The 20436-nt window shown below is 43.2% G+C and overlaps 1 protein-coding gene across 3 annotated transcripts in view; it reads left to right on the plus strand.

Moving 5' to 3' along the window:
• tulp3 (TUB like protein 3) overlaps positions 1-20436 on the plus strand; it is a 40032-nt gene that overhangs the window by 17323 nt on the left and 2273 nt on the right. For all 3 annotated transcript variants that reach the window (XM_083757527.1, XM_083757528.1, XM_083757526.1), the window contains exons 3-9: positions 2053-2104; positions 11925-12087; positions 12513-12734; positions 14934-15064; positions 15949-16140; positions 18131-18243; positions 20181-20298. In XM_083757527.1, the coding sequence (XP_083613653.1) occupies positions 2053-2104; positions 11925-12087; positions 12513-12734; positions 14934-15064; positions 15949-16140; positions 18131-18243; positions 20181-20298 (991 nt within the window). The remainder of the gene's footprint in view (positions 1-2052; positions 2105-11924; positions 12088-12512; positions 12735-14933; positions 15065-15948; positions 16141-18130; positions 18244-20180; positions 20299-20436) is intronic.

Raw genomic sequence — 20436 nt, forward strand, 5'->3', positions numbered from 1 at the left:
TAAAGTCTTCGAAGACGATGGCTTCGCAGATAGTCCACTTGCCCCCTTGAGTGTAGCATGGCATCTTGTCCCAGCCTCGTTACAATCCACCTGGACGTTGTCCCTCCCTGGCTGCCCTAGTCAGTCCCGGATGTGTAATTAAACCCGCTTTGTTTCATCCATCGTCTGTGTCACACACTGTCACCTGTTCTGAGGAGCTCTAATGGCCTCTCCAGGGACCCACCTGGTTTCTGTTTCTTTCCCCTTTTTTGCCATTATCAACAGCTATACAGCCACTTAGAGAAGAATGCGCAAGGCTTCTTCGTCAGGTCAGTTTGACCCGATGAAGAGCCACAATTGGCTCCAAACGTCATTAACCCATTCTGACCTGAGATCAGATTCATACGAGGTTTCCGCCGGACACACACTGGTCTGATGAACCCATTCTGACCTGAGATCAGATTCTAAAAAATGTCAGTCGTTCTTCGATTTTTCAAAAAATAGCAGACCTACAAGCTCGTATCGCGCCACTCGGTGGCGCGATACGAGCTTGTAGATCTGCTATTTTTAAATAGCTAAAGCATAACATGATGCTGACACCAAAATGGGTGCCCGGTCAGAATGGGTTAAATTATATTGTGCTGTGCACGAAGGCAGCATTTCAACCAAGTGACGTGCATATTCTGCACGTATGAGTTTTTTTAGTAACATGACATAGTCCCCTTATAGTCTGTGCGCCACAGCCACCAAAGTACACAAATATTGCTCATATGTGTAAACGGCCGGCATAACCACTTAAAACCTGTTCTCGTTGTACATCAAATAGTGAAAATAGACGATCTACGAGCTCACAACAACGCATTGGCACTTTCTAACCTTTATAGCGCACTGACTTACATTAGGTATGCCAATGTGCGAGCAATGACAAATAGTCTACAACTCTACAATATTGTCAATGCTTGCGTGGTGTTGTGAATTAAATTAATCTGCTGAGTTGCTTACATCATGGTGTGCTAATAAGGTTAGCCTGCCAGGGCCAAGTTTTTACCCTTCTGCAGTCTTTCACCTTCACAGAAAAAGAAACGTACAAAATCGGCCTAGGGTTCCCCTTAAATTAAGATCAGCCAGTGCCGTGGTTGGCTGGGCTTGTACACTCATCCACGATGGTAACAAGTGACCGGATCTACTGAGTGAGGCAGCTGCACGTGTGCACCACAGGCAGTATATACGCGGGATCCGCTCTTGACATTTTCTGGCTGTCCTTTTTAGAGATGGGCACTGAAGCCCTCCAGCCGTATCATGTCATCGTCATCATCATGCAGCAGCAGAGCAGGAACACGTGGAGCCCTCTGAGGTTTTGTTATAAAAGACACGTGGGAGTTCAAGTAGAGTAGTAGACAATAGACATCTAACAAGTCCAGCTCGCTTGACATGGAGTGCTCTCTAATTAAGACGCGATTTGAAGAGTTCTCATGCCTTTCCTCTGATCCATTGTACCGGTGGAGCCGAGCAGAAACTGTGTAGATGTATATAATGAGAAAGGTACTTACAGTGTGTGTGTGTGTGTGTGTGTGTGTGTGTGTGTGTGTGTGTGTGTGTATGTGTGTGTGTGTGTGTCTTTGTGTGTCTTTGACTTACTGTCTGAATAGACTCCTGCTGTTGCCCTTCTGCCACATTGTAGCTAAGCAACATCAGTCCCTCTTCATAGGTCTCCAGGATTAATGTCAGACAGCAGTGAATTCTGAAGTCCAGCTTCTCTCTCTCTCTTTCTCTCTCTCTCTCTCTCTCTCTCTCTCTCTCTCTCTCTCTCTCTCTCTCTCTCTCTCTCTCTCTCTCATTCAAATTTGGACAGAAAGACATATGAGCGGAGCGTAGAGAAATGGGAGAGAAATGTCTGCAACTCTGCTTTCCATTGTCTAAGACTAAGTCTAAGCAATAATCAGTATATAAACTTCAATATAGATAGCAGCATTGCCCTCTAGTGGCCTCATGTGTCTAATTCATGTGTTCAGTTCCCATTTGGTCGATAATAACTGACAATGTGTTCATGTGTATGTCATTGTGTCTCCTCAGTGGCCTAGAAGATGACGGCACCAGTCTTAGGCAACAGAAGCTGGAAAAACAGGTAAGAAGCAACATCCTCCGATCAAATAATTTGGCCATAAACAAAACCGATATGCCCACAGTGTGTGTGTGTGTGTGTGTGTGTGTGTGTGTGTGTGTGTGTGTGTGTGTGTGTGTGTGTGTGTGTGTGTGTGTGTGTGTGTGTGTGTGTGTGTGTGTGTGTGTGTGTGTATGGTCATATTGTGCATATGGTACTGACCGGCAGAGACAGATACAGATATCTTCATAAGGGGAATAAAGGGGACACAGACAGACATTTATACCGACACTACAGGCCTATTCATTCATACAGTTTTAGGTGATTATAGGTGACCACCGAAACGGTGGTCAGACTGGGTCACCTCATCACCGACAACTGGGGTATGAATATGAATAGGCCTTATGACTATAGACTCGCTCTTGTCGGTGGTGCGACTTCTAGTTTGTACCATCATTTCCTAAAGGCTTCACAGACTCTTATGTCAGTTGAACTTGGGATGGCATGTTATTGTGATTCACATATCTGGCGCAGTGGGTTTTGACCATAATATTCACACGTGTGGGGGGGCGAAGAAAAATGGCTGCCGTGTGAATACGGACAGACATCAAAGGACGGAGGAAGATAGTACTGATGCAAAATATAGCCAGAGAGGAGAGTGGAAGAAGAATGCAGGGAGGACCCAACACTATCTGTGCGCGAAGACCTTGACAAGTTTCCCAGAGTCAGAGAGAAAACATTAATATAATTGCACAGAATAATGATCAACCTTTTATATGAAAGGAATGCTAAATCTTAGTGATTGTGTTGGTTTTGTGCATGTCTTCAACCAGTTGTAAAGTAAGACAGGCCCTCGAATAGCCATTCTGGGCGGGTCAACATGACTTGATATTCTAGTAAGATGGAAATTCTCTGTCAAAGCCTGTTCAAAGCTTCAAAGTTCAAAGCTTCACAGAACAGAGTGGGCCAACAGTTGTTCCCAAGCAATGTGTCAGGAGGACTCAGGGCCCAATTTTGGGTCGTGAGTAAATTTTCCTATTTTTGAGGGGAGCTAGTCCCTCCTATACACAGGTTTAATGTTTGTCTTTAGTTCAAAGTTTGTTTAGTAAACGCATTGACAATAAAAGGGAAAATTTACGTCATAATGTCTCTTTATTGTTAATGGTGTTTAATGTTTGTGTTGGCACCGTTTGTTTTACATCACCATTACATCACCTAATCAACATGAGTTAGACTTTAATATATTAGCGTCCCTCACTTCACATGGGTGTGATTTCTACTTTTCAAATTATCCCTCAAAAAATCCCTTCTCAAAAGAATCACACAAGAGTCAGAAACTTTCAAAAAGTGCAAAGAATGCCATACACCTAGAAAACTTAAGGAACAGAAGATCTACAAGCTTGTCCCAGTGAAAATTTGTAGCTCATCCAAGTGGGCTTGTGAGCTTGTTCCAGAGCTATTTTGACTATTAACACAACCTCTGCCACAGTGTTTGTGAGCTTTACTGTTTGTCTCCTGAGCTGTCTTTCACAATTTGAATGACTCCATTTTCTGCTCAACTGAATCTTTTGTTGTTGTTGTTTGTGTGTGTGTGCGACTGTGCGTGCATGTGTGTGTTATGGCTGTAGTAAACTAATATTCAGTTGACATGGATAGATTTGGTACTTGGTCCACACCTTTTTCCGCCTATACACCAAATCACCTTTGCTGAAAATACAGATCTACAAGCTCACAACACGGTGCAACACAACATAATTGTGAGCTTGTTGATTGGCTATTTTTGGTGAAAACACACACACACACACACACACACACACACACACACACACACACACACACACACACACACACACACACACACACACACACACACACACACACACACACACACACACACACACACATTTCTATACATTGTGGGCTCTATTTTCGTCCATGCTAAACCCGTTATCCCTAAACTACTTTGCCCTTTTTTTTTTACTATTTAGAAAATACATTTTGAATAGTTCAACCAGCCGATCTACAATCTTGAGCTTGTAGATTGGCTATTTAAACTGATCAAAAATGTTTTTCAAATGTATACACTATGTATCTACGTATTTGTATTTTACTTGAAAAATGAAAATGTCTTCTTCTGCCCCTTTGGTCTCTGTCTCACCTTTGTCTCGTTTTAGGTGGTCTACCGTCTTTAAGATTATTTTTTTTTGCGGCTTACGCCTTTTTATTGATTTTTTTGAAGGGACAGACAGTAGGCTGACAGGAAACGGGAGAGAGATGGGGGGATGACATGCAGTAAAGGCCGTGTCGGGCTCGGGAGTCGAACCCGCGGCACACTGCGACTGGATTACCAGTCCGGTGCCCAGACCGTTACGCCACGGCCTGGGCCATGGTCTACCGTCTTGAATACAGTGCAGCACTGTTCTCTGACAGAGCCCTTCCTCTGTGAAGTGATTGTTCACTATTTCAAATACTCCTTCCCAAAGTTGCAAAGTCTATGTCCCCAACTGCACTTGGGCAGGGCAAAGAAATAGCTGGCAGCCATATTCCACAGTGTTAGACTGGAAGATGGGTTCAAAGAGAGGAGGATTTAGTGCAGGGTTTCAGGCGGTTAGGAGAGCTGTGTGTGTGTGTGTGTGTGTGTGTGTGCGTGCGTGCGCGTGCGTGTGGCGCAGCTGTGTGTATTGCACACTGATTCCAAAAAGCTTCACTAAAGAGCCCTGTGTCCTTACATAACCATGCCCGAGCCATTAAAGACAGAGGAATAAAGCAGTTTGACATTCAACGACTTCATGTTTTTCTTCATCTATAACAGTTTGTTATAGATGCTTTATTGTTATAGAGCTTTTCTGCTCTTCGAGCAATTCACCTGACTTTCTTAATTCGACTCCCTCTGTTCCCTTTCTGCCTCCATCACTCTCCCTCACTTATCTCCCCCCCTCGGGTGGTGGAGCGCTAATGACTCAGACTGCTGATTCAGTTAGCGACAGTGACCGCACACACACTCCATCTCTCTCTCTCTCTCACAGACAGACAGACACGCGCGCGCGCACACGCAGGCTCTTACGCTCACGTTGCCTAGTCTCTCAGTCTTTGGATGAGAGACGGACACCCTTCCTGCTGTAGGACCGCATAGAGCGTAGACCCTGTTTCATAGGGAAGAGAGGGGGACCAAGGAGCTACTATGCCCAGCGGGAGTGCAGTTCAGTGGGTGAGCCCCGTAGCATTCATCTGGTGTCAACCTCCGGGTTGCCATTGCTTATGTTCCATAGAGAAAACTTGTGCACTTGCTTATCACTCTCGTTCAGGATGTCATTGGAACGGGTTAGTATAACTTCCCAGGATCTAGGCTATTTAAAAAAAAAAAACTTTTAACAGTTGTGACTGAATGATTTGAAAGACAGCAATTTGTGTGCAATTCTGTCTGTTCCATCTGTCTCTGCCTTGGTGTCTTGGCTTTTTGAGCTAAAGTTAATTCATTTCAGTTTGTACCCATTAGAGTGTGAGTGTGAGTGTTGAGTGTTGGGGTGTGAAGTATTCCAGACAGACGTTCTACGCTAGCGTACTTTTGCTTGTTCTGTTCTGAGTATGTTGTCCTGTTGGTGGTTAATGGTTGTGACCAGGTCTCAATGGTGGGGACACACTTCCTCTGTCATGTGTGAATATTAATATCTCCTGGTTATCCCATCTGCTATTTACATTAGACCACTACCCTTTTTTGTTCAGTTTCTCCCGGGTAATTCCATGTTTGGGCTCACACAGGAAGGAGCATGAGAGACTGAATGGAGTGGAGTCACATCCTGATCCCGAAATGCCAAGTGCCCAGTCTTTACAAAAGGAAAGCAAAACTACAATGGATCGGCTTAAAATAGAGCTGGGCGCTCACATTTTGAGTAGGGACTTTGCTGGCGGGAAGTATTTGCCTAGACTGCTTGACCAGAAAAAACAGTGGCTTCAATACAACAACAAAGACGCTTGTTCTAAAAAAAGCTCTAAAACGCTCTTGCCAGCAAACTCCTTCATCAACATACAGTATTTGTTTTATGTCTTCAAATGTGGCAATCATTTCCAAATATTAACTATAATGATGTTCAAAACTTCCCTGTGATAGTACTGCAAATGTTGTATTAATTTGACACATTTTCCCCAAAAAGTTATTTTCATATTTCTTTTAAAGTGTGAAATTATTGAATATGCCAGTAATGTCTTTGTATATTTAAGTTATTTGTCATATCTGCCCTGTGCAATTGTTGATGACGAAGCCTAACGGCCAAGCTACAACAGGCAATTTTGCGCGCGTGCGTATGCATTTACTGCGCGCGTACAGTGCGTTTGGATAGGACCAATATATGTCAATGATACCAGCTACACCAGGCGCACGGATACCGCGGGCCATCCTACGCGTGCTCTAAAAATAGGATTGGTTCTATCCCGGAAGGTCCCGCACAAATCTGCCGTGCGCCACAGATCTGGTGTGGCCGGGGCATTTCGCACGCATACTTTGTGCGCGCAGTGCGCTTACGTCAAACGCACACATGCCCGGTGTAGCTTGGCCGTAAAGCCCAAACCACACCAAAGGGTCGGGTCGGGACAAAATGCAAGACCAATGCAAGTCGGTGAGTTGCAATGAGTTGCATTGGTGTGGTCTACCTTAAAAACTGTTTTGTCCCGACCCTTTGGTGTGGTTTCGGCTTAGAAAGCAAACAGAAATTAGATTTGTATTCATATTCCAATGTCCAATGCCAAAAAAAACACAGTTAAATTCTTAATCGCAATTATTTGTGACAACCTCAACTCAACTTAAATGTTGTAATGGTGACAGCCCTATGTATGTGTCACACTGTTTTCTCAGCGCTATACCACAATGACTGATGAGTTATGAAAGCCTCTTTGCACTCCACCAGGCCTCATGCTGTCCTTTCCAGCCCAGTAAACATGCAACATCTCTAAACGGGACTTGTTATGCTTTCGGTGCTCTAATTAATGCACTTGCATAATACATTGCCTGCTCGTACCACGGTCACAGTGACCCAGAGCCAGGGCCTGCACAACAAAACAAAACGGAACGAAACGAAACAAAGTGGGGCATGTTTCGCATGTTTTTCTGAACCGCTTTCACAAAGTCGTGGTTGTCTGGGTTTCTTGCACTAAAAGAGATTAAAGTTCTCAGTCACGACGACTGATTTTGGTCATTTCGATGTCATAGAAGTCAGCATGTCTTCTATGAAAGCATGTGTAGTATTTAATAATCAATATTCCATATTGATTATTGGGCAGAGCGTATCACAACTTATTGTTGACTGGGGTTGGGCAGTTCGAGACCCGGATATCCCCTAGGCCTATATACAGTTGTATCTGCCGTGTCATGCACATGCTTGGCATGCACTGAAAATAGGCCCCTTTTGGTCATAGTCGAGATTCTAAGCTTTCTGTCGGGCAGCAGTGACTCAGGAGGAGGTAGAGATAGAGCCTCCTGGCTTTGTGTCAGAGTGTCCTTGAAGCCGATAAGCAGGTCGGTAGCTTGCATAGTTTGCGAGTGTATGTGTGGGAATGTGTGAATATAATGCGAGAGAGGACCTAGTAGTCCAGTACCTGCCTGTAGACCCTATCGCAATTTGGTGTTGGGGGAATTTCTCACTTGAACTGAGTCAATGGGTCCCTAGACATGAAAAATCAATGAGGTGCTTGTCCGCCATAGTGCCACGAATGGCGCAATGGCCACATCAAAAATGGCCGCCATTGGCTATGATGAAAATCCAACCTTTTTGTTTTTTAGTGTTTAAGCACATGTAATACATTCATTTTGACTAATTGTGGTGTGTGGAATTCATTTCTGATATTGTTTTGATGATTTGGGGTGATTTTGACCTTGAAAGGTCATAGTCAAGGTCATTTTGCTATTCCACAGACCTTGGCCATAACTTGTCCATTTTTAGGAGTAAGAACAGGAACAATAAGTCTATTTCAACTAAATCTGACTCTTAAAATTAATTTCTGATATTGTTTTGACCATTAGGGATCATCCTGTCATTGAATTATTGATGTTAATGTCATTTTTCAATAATTCGATTATGATTCTTTAGTCGCTTTTATTATATATTTTCATGATTTGTTTTCTTTACATAAACAAAATACATGGGCATGAGAAAAACAACAACAGCACCATATGTGCTGTGTGAATAAGCCCATTGTACAAAAGACTCTGTCCATGGCCCAAATGAGCCAATTCATTGCTATGGCAACCCCATAGTGGAGGTAAGTCAATATATCATAAGAATCGTTCACTTGATGGTACAAGCACCACATTTGGTACACAAGTGCTTCAGAACCTACTCTCTCAGAAAAGTACGATGTCCACTTGAAAAAACTAAATGGCCACCATTTTTCAAGATGGCCGCCAAATGAAAAGGGCCTTTTGTGGCGGTTCTGGACAACCGTGGGTCCGACCAACTCGAGACCGGGCACTGCACTCCCTGTGGGTGTGTGGAACGTGTGTGTCGAATTCGGTGAAGTCGGTGGGGCAAACGGTTCTCGGGTTACGTGGATTACAGATGTACAGACACACACAGACTTGAATATATGTCAATGGGCAATGCCCATTGGGGTTTTTTTAGATGATGGGTAAGAAGAGAGAGATGTGATGTCAGGTGGTGTGGGCTAAGAAGTGGTCAGGGCTAAGATAAAGTATATGAGATGTACAGTAAGTGCAAAGAGAGATGGTGAGGGAGGGAGAAAATTATTTGTACCAATTGACCAGACAGTAGACAGTAGTGTAACAGGTTAAGGTGAGTATAGAGATGGAAATGTTCTAGCAAGTGAAGCCAGTGTATTGAGAATATGGGACATATGTGTCAGGAGTTATTTGTGACAGAAGGCTACCAGTGAGAGGGAAGATGTATACGATGGTAGTGAGACCAGCCATGCCGTACGGTTGGAAACGGTGGCACTGATGAAAAGGAGGCACAGCTGGAGGTGGCAGAATTAAGGATGCTATGGTTCTCATTAGGAGTGAAAAGGAAGGACTTGATCAGAAATGACTAAATTAGAGGATCAGCCCAGGTTAGAAGGTTTGGGGATAAAGCAAGAGAGGTGAGGTTGAGATGGTTTAGACATGTGATGTGAAAAGGAGGGATGAGGGTACATTGGGAGAAGGATGCTGAAGATGTAGCTGCCAGGTAAGAGGATGGCCAAAGACGAGGTTTAAGGATGCTGTGAGAGATGACATGAAGGTGGCAGGTCACAGAGGAAGATGCAGAAAACAAAACCAAAAGGGGTCCTCCCCTTTTCCCTGTGCGTGCGCACACACACACACACACACGGTACTGTACAGTACACTACAGTATGTTACAGTACAATACAGTATGGTAAAGTACAGTACGGTACAGTAACGTGCAGTACGGCATGGTACAGTATGATACCATAAAGTATGGTACAGTACAGTATGATGCCGTACAGTACAGTAAGGTACAGTATGATACCATACAGTAAGGTACAGTATGGTACAGTATGGTACCATGCAGTACGGTACAGTACAGTACAGTATTGTACAGTATGATACCATACAGTAAGGTACGGTACGGTATGGTACAGTATGGTGCCCTACAGTGCCGTACAGTATTATACAGTATGGTTCAGTACTAGTGATAGACCGATTATCGGCTTTGATATTCATGATTTTAATTAATATCGGTATCGGTGCTAAAAACAAATAATCGGAAAGAAACGACCGATTACTATATTTCTCATAAATGCGCAAACATGGTGAAACAACCACTTTCATTGAAAATCCGGTTTTGATAAACTATAGAACGGTGCCCGTAGGGCCTCTACAGCCCATTGGGCACTGACCTACTTGGTACGATGAAAGTTGTATAAATGAATGCCCCACCCAGTCTGTCTCCCTTTTATGCCCATATATGGAGTTCTTTGTAAGGCATGCCTAAATAGGGAGTATATGCAGCCAGCTTGTGGAGTTCTGTCTTGTATCAGGTCCAAATATGGAGTGCTGTGAGGTCAGAACAGGCCAGATCCATATATGGACACTGGGCATGGGCCCGGTCCAGAGCCCGGGCAGAGGCCTTTTTGGCGCGGTTCTGGACAATTACACACACACACACACACACTTGGTGCATTCATAGATAGATCGATAGATAGATATTGAAAATTATATATGCTGCTACAGTACATGTGCTGCAATTGATGGAGGGGGAAGTGTTACTGAAACAATGTTGGTGCTTCTTGCACCAACAATCGGCTATCGGCTTTTTGATTGTCCACTAATCGGTGATCGGATATATCGGCCAAAAACCATATCGGTCGATCACTATTCAGTACATCACAAAGGTATAGCCAAATATATGCAGAAATGCAAAACCAGTCTAATTTTGGTGGCCATCTTGAAATATCACCGCCATATTGGATTTTTGGATGGCTCGGTTAAAAAAGTTAAAGAGTTGACCAAAGGAATGTTCACGGCAAATGTCACGCTTGTATCACCAAGCGAACAACCGTTCCAATGATCTGCTAATTGCACAAATTCTGTGTGTGTCTGTACGTCTGTAATCCACGTAACTCAAGAACCGTTCGCCCCACTTCAAATTCGACATACACGTTCCACACACCCACAGGGAGTGCAGTGCCCGGTCTCGAGTTGGTCGGACCCACGGTTGTCCAGAACCGCCACAAAAGGCCCTTTTCATTTGGCGGCCATCTTGAAAAATGGTGGCCATTTAGTTTTTTCAAGTGGACATCGTACTTTTCTGAGAGAGTAGGTTCTGAAGCACTTGTGTACCAAATTTGGTGCTTGTACCATCAAGTGAACGATTCTTATGATATATTGACTTACCTCCACTATGGGGTTGCCATAGCAATGAATTGGCTCATTTGGGCCATGGACAGAGTCTTTTGTACAATGGGCTTATTCACACAGCACATATGGTGCTGTTGTTGTTTTTCTCATGCCCATGTATTTTGTTTATGTAAAGAAAACAAATCATGAAAATATATATTAAAAGCGACTAAAGAATCATAATCGAATTATAAAGAAATGACATTAACATCAATAATTCAATGACAGGATGATCCCTAATGGTCAAAACAATATCAGAAATTAATTTTAAGAGTCAGATTTAGTTGAAATAGACTTATTGTTCCTGTTCTTACTCCTAAAAATGGACAAGTTATGGCCAAGGTCTGTGGAATAGCAAAATGACCTTGACTATGACCTTTCAAGGTCAAAATCACCCCAAATCATCAAAACAATATCAGAAATGAATTCCACACACCACAATTAGTCCAAATGAATGTTTTACATGTGCTTAAACACAAAAAAACAAAAAGGTTGGATTTTCATCATAGCCGATGGTGGCCATTTTTTATGTGGCCATTGCGCCATTCGTGGCACTATGGCGGACAAGCACCTCGTTGATTTTTCATGTCTAGGGACCCATTGACTCAGTTCAAGTGAGAAATTCCCCCAACACCAAATTGCGATAGGGTCTACAGGCAGGTACTGGACTATAGAATCTGCACATCCCTTACGGAGCTATGTGTGTGTGTGTGTGGGTGGCTGGCTGGCTGGGTGGGTGTCTGGGTATGAGCACGAAAACAGCATGGTTGTTTTTCACCACCTGTGCGCAACCTAACGCACACACACACAAACATATTAACTGTATATATGATGCTGCCGGAGGGGTGCCCTGGGCACCATCAAGCGCAGCTTTACGCTGCAGCACTGATTGCCTACACCTGGCCTGGCTGCAGGGCACTGTTCCATGGATTTTCGGCCTCCTCTCATTCCTTCCTCATAAATAAACTGTTACTAAATCTCCCTGCCTCGGTCCACTAGAGGGCGCTGTTGGAGCAGAAGCAGCGGAGGAAGCGACAGGAGCCTCTGATGGTGCAGCCCAACCCCGAGGCGCGGCCGCGGCGCTCCAGGCCGCGGCGCAGTGAGGAGCAGGCGCCACTGGTCGAGTCTCGCCTCAGCATCACCAGCGACGTCATCATGGACGGTGAGAAAGGTTATAACACCATTACGAGATCATTATACAAAGAATGTCTTGTTCTAGTTGGTTTCAGGCGAGCTGTATGTATTGTGCTTTAATAATGAAATGCCACATGACATCACTGCTTAAACCAAACATTAAAAGTTCATAGACATAGCACATGACCTCACGAGTGGGGTCCTGTTTTTGAGCGGGCGCCAGCCCCTCCTATGCACAGCTTTGTGTGTGTGTCTGATAAGAGCGCCCCTCACTGTCATTTGTTTTTGGAGGGGCATGCTTAAAGACAAACATTAAAAGTCGATTGACTTCGCTGCCACGTAATTTCTGAAAGACAGACATTGTCTTGTGTCAATAAGGGGTTTTAAATAGAGAGAAAACACGTGATGCTGAAACTCTATAAAGAAACTGTTGAGACACACACCACCCCGTAGGTATAGATGGTCCTGCTGCATTCCTGGGCGCAGAAACCCCTGACCTGGGTGCAAAGATCCAGATCCTGTCAGTGAGCCAGCCACAGCCACAGCTACTACAACCGCAGCCCCACGTGCAACCCCCCCAGCCCCCCACCACCGCTGACGAACCTGAGAGGGACGGGGACACAGAGACGCTCCTGGAGCCCAAGACAGACCTCCATGAGCTGCTACAGAAACGAGGTGGGCACTGAATAATAGGTACTGGGGTCGAGCACTTTGTCCGCCTCTGGACATAATGAATGAGAATCGTGATAGCATTCAGTTATTTTAAGCCGTGTATACTTCATTGTACAACACATATACCGGTAGTCTAAATCAGGGGTAGGCAACCTTTGGCACTGGTGCCAACAATGGCACAAAGGAGGGTGCTCACTGGTACACATAAAAAATAAAAATAAACTACCGGTAAATAAACAATTAAAAAAATGTAGTCAAATAAATGAATTCACTCATGTGTATGTAAATTACATCCTGCACATCATTCTACATTCATTAAAACTCTGAACTCTGACTGGGGAGGGAGATAGGAGGGCTAAAGTGACACACTGACTCTAGTCAGTGTGTCTAGAAACTAAAAACATGGCACTTTGTTTAAAAAAGGTTGCTGGTCTAAATCACTGGTTCCCAAACAGTGGGTCGGGAGTCGGGACCCATTTGTGGGTTACGGAAGCATTTTTATGGGTCCCTTTATGTTTTCCTATACACAGGTTCAATGTTTGTTTTGTAAACGCCATTGACAACGAACGGGACATTTACGTCATAATGTCATCATATTGTCTGTCTCTTTATTGTTAATGGCTGGTTAATGTTTGTGTTGGCACCGTTTGTTTCACATCACCATTACATCACCTAATCAACATGAGACTTTAATATATTAGCGCCCCTCACTTCAATCCGTTTTTCCCCGGTAATTTCAGGGAGAAATAAAAGACAAATCTAAGCAATTCCATAAATTAGAAAACAAATGTTTAATAAGTAGAGAAAATAGCCGATCTACAAGCTCATAATGCGGTGCGGTGTGATGCGTCGTGAGCTTGTAGATCTTCTATTTCCACTAGTTTGGGTCCCCGGGCTAAAATGTTTGGGAACGACTGGTGTAAAATAGCCGATCTACAAGGTCACAACAGATCTGCACATTTCCTCTATTTATTTTTCACAACATTTTCGAGGAAAAAAAGTTTCAAAGTTTTGACTGGCCGAGTTGATGTAGTTCAGCATGAGACACTGCTGCCTGCCACCACCGGGTGGTGCAGGGACGTAGAACGGGGCTGAGATTGATAGTGACACGGTGAGAAAATGGTTCATTAAATTATAGGGCGGCACATCATTCATAATGCACTGCATTATGAGCTGCTCTGTCATCCCTACTGTGAACCATTATACTAACACCTGCATGCTTCAAGACACAGAGAAGAAGGGATTTATGTCACTCTGTCCCCCCTTAACATTAATGGCCATGCCTCTCGGGAAGCCAAAGGAAATAGAAGTACACTCATATGAGGACCCTATTCAATTGACCAATCATGAAAATAGCAGGTCTACAATACAAGCTCACTCATGTGTGCACTGCTCATACATACTGTGAAATAGGGACGCCATGGTTAATGTGGTTAAAGGTGTAAAGAGGCTGCATGCAGCCTGTGAAAGACGTTTTAGCGGAGGTGGGCAGATACATTTGGGGGCTTGAATAGTGAGCAGGGCACCAGCTGTCAATTCAAGTGAGTTTGTTTCTATGGTCAACAGACTGTGGATTGTTCATTTACTTTTAAATTAAGCGATCGTTGTGCTCTAATAGAGCTGAACTCAGGTTGGCTTTTATATTGATCATTTTATGAATATTTGACCTACAATTACAGTCACATTTTGTCATTTTGTCAAACATCAAAGATCTGTAAAGGGATATACGACTCATTTGGAGTTGGAGACTCATTGTTTAACCTCATAAATTAAAGACAGTCAGGGTAAGAAATGAGTGTGTTATTAATGTTTGGTTAATTCATTTGAAATTGAAGAGATGAATAAATATTCTGGATTTAACACACAACAGATGAGCCTGCAAAACAGTTCAGTTCAGTGAAAACATCCCTAATTGACCATATTCATACATCTGCCATTTTTGAGTGGTGCAACCACTCCAAGGAACAGCAACGTCCGTGTTGTTCACCTATGTGTTCACCTATGTGACGTTAATGAGCACCAGTATTTGACTATGAGTACCAGTAGGGGCGCTGTTGTGCCAGAAACAGAGAGAGGGATAGTGCTGCACTGTTGCACCACTCAGTTCACACGGGTGTGATTTTCTTGTACTCTACTCTCATCCCTGAGTAGAAGTAAGAGCAAAAATGTCCAACTCATTGGAGCCTCTTCTCCTTCGCCCAGGTCTGTCTGGCAGCATGAACTATGACGAGGCCAGTGAGGATGAGGATGGAGAGGAAGAACGGACATGCTCCCTGTCCCCCAACGCAGACACCACCAGGCCCGCCTCTGCCTCCAGCATCAAGTCCAATTCAGTATGTAGCCTGAATAAAATAAACCTTTTGATTTCTTTAATCCTCAGTATCTTCAGGGTTTTGCTTTTTGTCAATGATTACTCCCGATACCAGAGAACTCGCCGGTTTACCAAGTCGCCACGGCGAAACTCCTTCATCAATGTCTTCACCGTTATGCTAAACATGCTGTCTTCATCATCAGTGTAGTATGTCAAACTCACAGACGTTATAGTGAATTTCCAAAGTGATCAAATTATTTTGTGCAATTAAATGGTCAGCTAGATGATGATAAAAAAGGTGAGTATGTGAATAGTACCAATGATGAGTAGGCCTACCATTTCAGGAATTGTTTACTCATGAATTACATTGTTTCAGTACTTTGGTGTTTAAACTTTTAGCATTCCCACTTCCTCTAATGTTAACTCTAAACAACTATTCTCTCTATCTCTCTCTCTCTCTCTCTCTCTCTCTCTCTCTCTCTCTCTCTCTCCCTATCAACTATAACTAAGCATTATGTTATACTTTAGCTATTGAAAAATATCAGATCTACAAGCTCATAGCGAGCTTGTAGGTCTGCTATTTTTGAATTTTTTTGAAAATGTGGCACAAATCTTTGAATATATATTCTTTCAGAAGACTTTTTTATTATTTATTTCGACGTCAGGCCTAAATGGGCTAATATCCACGCAGTGATATCGGTATCGCTACGCGAGGCTACGTCTCTGCACCGCCCATGCCCTCCCCAAATATAACACAGTTAGAATATCCAGTGTTAATTCATCCATTTGATTCTCTTGAGAGTGTATAAATGTAAACAAACGGATCGTACCGTACGGTTATGATGTGTACACACTCTCTCTCGAGGTACATTTTAAAACATGAATACATTGATTGGCGTCCACCAGGAGCTGGTGCCCCCTGGCTCGCCCACGGCAGAGAGCTCGCTCATTGATGTGGACAACCTGGAGGAGTTTGTGGTGCGTCCGGCCCCGCGCGGAATCACCGTCAAGTGCCGCATCACCCGGGACAAGAAGGGCATGGACCGGGGCCTCTATCCCACCTACTTCATGCACATGGAGAGAGAGGACGGCAGGAGGGTGAGAGAACACAGAGGCATTGCTTTTCTTGCCGTACTTTAGTTCTATAGGTACAAGTAAGACGCGCGGACGCAGGAAGCGAACGCAGCTCGTAAATTGCAATAACAACAATTCAAATAAATTACGTACTTTTGTTGTTTTTTTTAAGATATTTTTTTTAAGTTAAGGTTTTTTAAGTTAAGGTTTTTTAAGTTACGTTTTTTTTTGTGCGTGTGTGCGTGCATGTTTTTATTTTATTTTGAAGTTACGTTTTTTTTTAAAGTTTTTGTGTGTGTGACAGACAGACGTGACATGTTCTGCTACTGTAGGTTAGTGCTCACTGCGTTCGCAATAACGTGACACATGGAAATATGATGTTAGAACGAGAACAGATACAACAAACTGTCCACGCAGAGGCTCTTCTTGTGTGTGTTTGCGGATTGATGCAGTCACTCACACCTATATAGCTACTAGGGCTGCACAATATATCGTTAGGTATGTATGAACACGCACAATATCAGTATTGCAAAAATCGTCAATATATCGTCCACTTCCAAAGTCAGCAACATCCCTATGTTTTAGCCTGTGCCCTGGCATAAATACCAAGATATGACATTTTGTCCATATCGTGTACTGTAGCCCTATTGGCTACCCAATCCCAAGCCCAATCTGGGAACCCATTGGCAAAAAAAGAGGAAAAAACAGTGCCCTCTGCTGTTGCAGTAGCGCAGCTCAGAATCTGTTCTCAAGAGATTACCTCCTAGAGCTTGGCCGTGTCCACAGAAAGCGTTTTATGAGCAGAGTTCTTGTATGAAGCGTCCGTCAAACTCTACCGTTCAATTAACTGCTTCTCATTTGATGTTAGGAAAAGAATAATCTCTCAAGTGCTACTTCCTATCATAGATTACGCAGATGTCGGTTACCAGAACACCACCGCGACTCTCATCTTAAGCCTCTCAATGTCTTATATAACTCCCTGTGCAGGTTTGTATTGAGATGTCCATACTCATGCGTCGGTGAAACAGTGGTAAACATTGACTTTTCACGGTTGTGGAGTCGTGAAGATTCAAAGTCAGGTCGTAAATGACTGGATCGTCTGACACAGACAGGAGAATCAAATGTGACATTGATGAGCAGCGCTGCTCTCCATAACTTTAAATATTTTCAGCTCGCAGCACTCTCAGCACTCCAGCATGTATTTACCATATGTAATAGTAATGCATGGCTGGCAGCTCAAAACAGCTTTCTATGGTCTCCTTAAATCAGCTATCTATCACCCACCCTACATACACGTATCCCCAAAGCCAAACTGAGGCTGGGGAGACACCCTAGCCGACTTTGTAAACCATAATTTGGACAGACACATGAAAATAAGATGTTTGAACAAGATATACTCCGGGACAAGGCTCCACACGTCCCAAAATCTTCTCCCTTCTTGCTCCAAAACTATGGAATGCACTTCCCATCATAATCAGAACTGTAGCCTCACTCCCAATCTTCCGCCGTAGTCTGAAAACCCACCTATTCAGACTCCACCATGGCCCGTAGCACTAGCCCCTTAGATAGCACTTTATGTAGACTTCGATAGTATTTTAAATATAGCACTTTATGTAGACTTAGATAGTATTTTAAACAGACTTACAGCATGTTACGTAGACAGCACTAGAATTGCATTTCATGTAGTCATAGCACTTTATAGTACACATGTATAATATATAATATAGTATAGTATGTATAGTTTACATAGATATTCCACTGTTACGTTCTTAGCTTACGCATGTTTCATGATAACTACTTTGTATATATGTGATGTATGGCATGCTTTTTGTTATTGCTTAATGTAAATTGCTCTGGATTAAGAGCGTCTGCTAAATGCCTAAATTGTAAATTGTAACAGATAAAGCAAACAGACAGAGGCTCTTGAGTGTATGCAGGGATGACGGATTTCTTTCTCTCTGCTTCTGTCTCTGTCTCTCTTTCACTCTCTCTCTCTCTCTGCATCTCTCTCCAGGTGTTTCTGCTAGCAGGGAGGAAGAGGAAAAAGAGCAAGACGTCCAATTACCTTATTTCAGTAGACGCCACAGACCTTTCACGAGAGGGAGAGAGCTTCATGGGTAAACTGAGGTAAAGCTGGCGTGCCGGCGCTCCACTCTGCACAGCACAATAATCTCAAAATGTCACTTGTTAATAATATACATGGATTACAGTCAAATGTCACTTGCAAATCCACGATAACCCTGTACCCTTCTGGCGTCTGAAAATGTAGTACCACAGGATCTGTGTAGTACCTCAGTTCCATAACCAACTCGTTAATGTATTGATTTAAGTTCAAGCTCAAGGCTATAGCCTATAGGCCTACTTGGCAAATACCTTTTCTATTGAACAATTGCACACTCGCCTGCAGAGGTAAAATAGATATCCAGATATATATTTTTATCAGAGCTGCATTGATTCATGCGGGGAAGTCAGTCTTTTTTTTTCTTCATCTCACTGTCATCTGTCTGAATGCCATGTGGAGAATAGATTTGTTCTGATCATGGACACGTATAGGCCTATATATATATATATATATATATATATAGCCAAAAGCCAGTCGGTCCGGGCCGTTATATTAATTCTCCAATGTGAATTTCACCCAGATTGGACTCGGTTCAGCGGCAGCATGCTGCAGACAGCCCCCCGACAGCCACACACACACACACACACCGACAGTCAGAGAACTGTAACAAACTCCGTAACAATACAATTTAAATAGGCATACTGCAGGCATTACTACACTAAACAACGTTGGATTCGTACAGTGCAGAATGCAGATAAGTGTATGTTCTTATTATAATTGTGAGTTTGTTTTTTAACATGCAGCGCGAGTCCGCGAGAGCCGATCTACAAGCTCACAACGCGTTGCACTGCGAGTAGAAGGCTGCCGAGTGAGCAGCGCAATCGTGCATGCTAGAAATATCCTAATAAATAAATAAAAAGGTGTCAGGCTTGCAGGGGCAGTTTCTGTATGGGACTCTAGGCTAACTTGCCTCTAGAATGCATGCATATATAGGCATACAAGTGATACTTGGCTTTTATATAGGCATATCATTTTTTATGTGCTGACCAATGTTGGGGACACATGCCTACATATTTTATCTGCGGTTTGGGAACTATTTATTGATTCAGCATTTAGACTAAAGCCTTTTAAATAAATATACGCAAGCCGTATGCCTTTACACTACCATGGGAGCTGACGCTGATATCAACGGAGTTTCCAACCAACCAACCAACGTCAACGTCAAGTTCACAGAGATGGCCATGAATTCCCACGTAATGTGAGAATCCACGTAAATGCCTGTCCGCTCACGCTCCGCTCACGATATTTGCGTAAACGCCGTTGTGAATGAGGACCATGGAGTCCAAGGCACATGTTGTCAAGTCCATGTGACATAATGAGGTGTCAAAGATGCCAACAAAAGAGGGCTGAAAAGGGGGCTATATAAATCCAAGTTATTATTATTATTATTACAGGGAGAAGCATAATGCTTATCGAGCCCCACACCTGGGTCAGTCAGTTTGCTTAAATACATTAAATTAAATTGTTAGTGTTTACAGCATACTTTAAATTGTCCCATTGTCACAGTGTTTACAGCACACTTCAACTATACACATTTTCATGTTGTTGTTTTTTTGCACACATACATACAGCATACTCTCCCAGCTCCCACATACCTGACCAATTTACAATTTACAATTTAGGCATTTAGCAGACGCTCTTAATCCAGAGCGACTTACATTAAGCAAGAACAAAAAAGCATAGGAATACATCACATACATAAAATGCATTTATCATGAAACATGCGTAAGCTAAGTACGTAACTAGAACATATCTATATAATGACATATATATATGTATAAACTATACATATATATACTATACTACCCTCTCGCTCTCTCACACGCACACTCACAACTCTCTCTCGTGCAAGAGTCAAGAGAGCAAAGACCTATACGGAGCTATACATTACTTTTCTTTAGACATTCTTTCAAGCATGTCACACTGCCGTGTGTTTTTGCAGGTCCAACCTGATGGGCACAAAGTTCACGGTGTACGACAACGGCACCAACCCCTGCAAGAACCCCGGGGCACTGCTGGATGAGAGCAACACACGGCAAGAGCTGGCTGCCATCTGCTATGTGGGTTGAACACGACAGACGGAAGGCACATGAGTGTGCACACACACACACACACACACACGCTCATACACATGTACAATATACTGAGCACTAGGGAATTATTTTCCCCTGTGTCATGTTGTCATGAAAGTGATCTTT

Source organism: Protomyctophum parallelum (assembly GCF_964188405.1).
Source record: "Protomyctophum parallelum genome assembly, chromosome: 22".
NCBI lineage: Eukaryota > Metazoa > Chordata > Actinopteri > Myctophiformes > Myctophidae > Protomyctophum > Protomyctophum parallelum.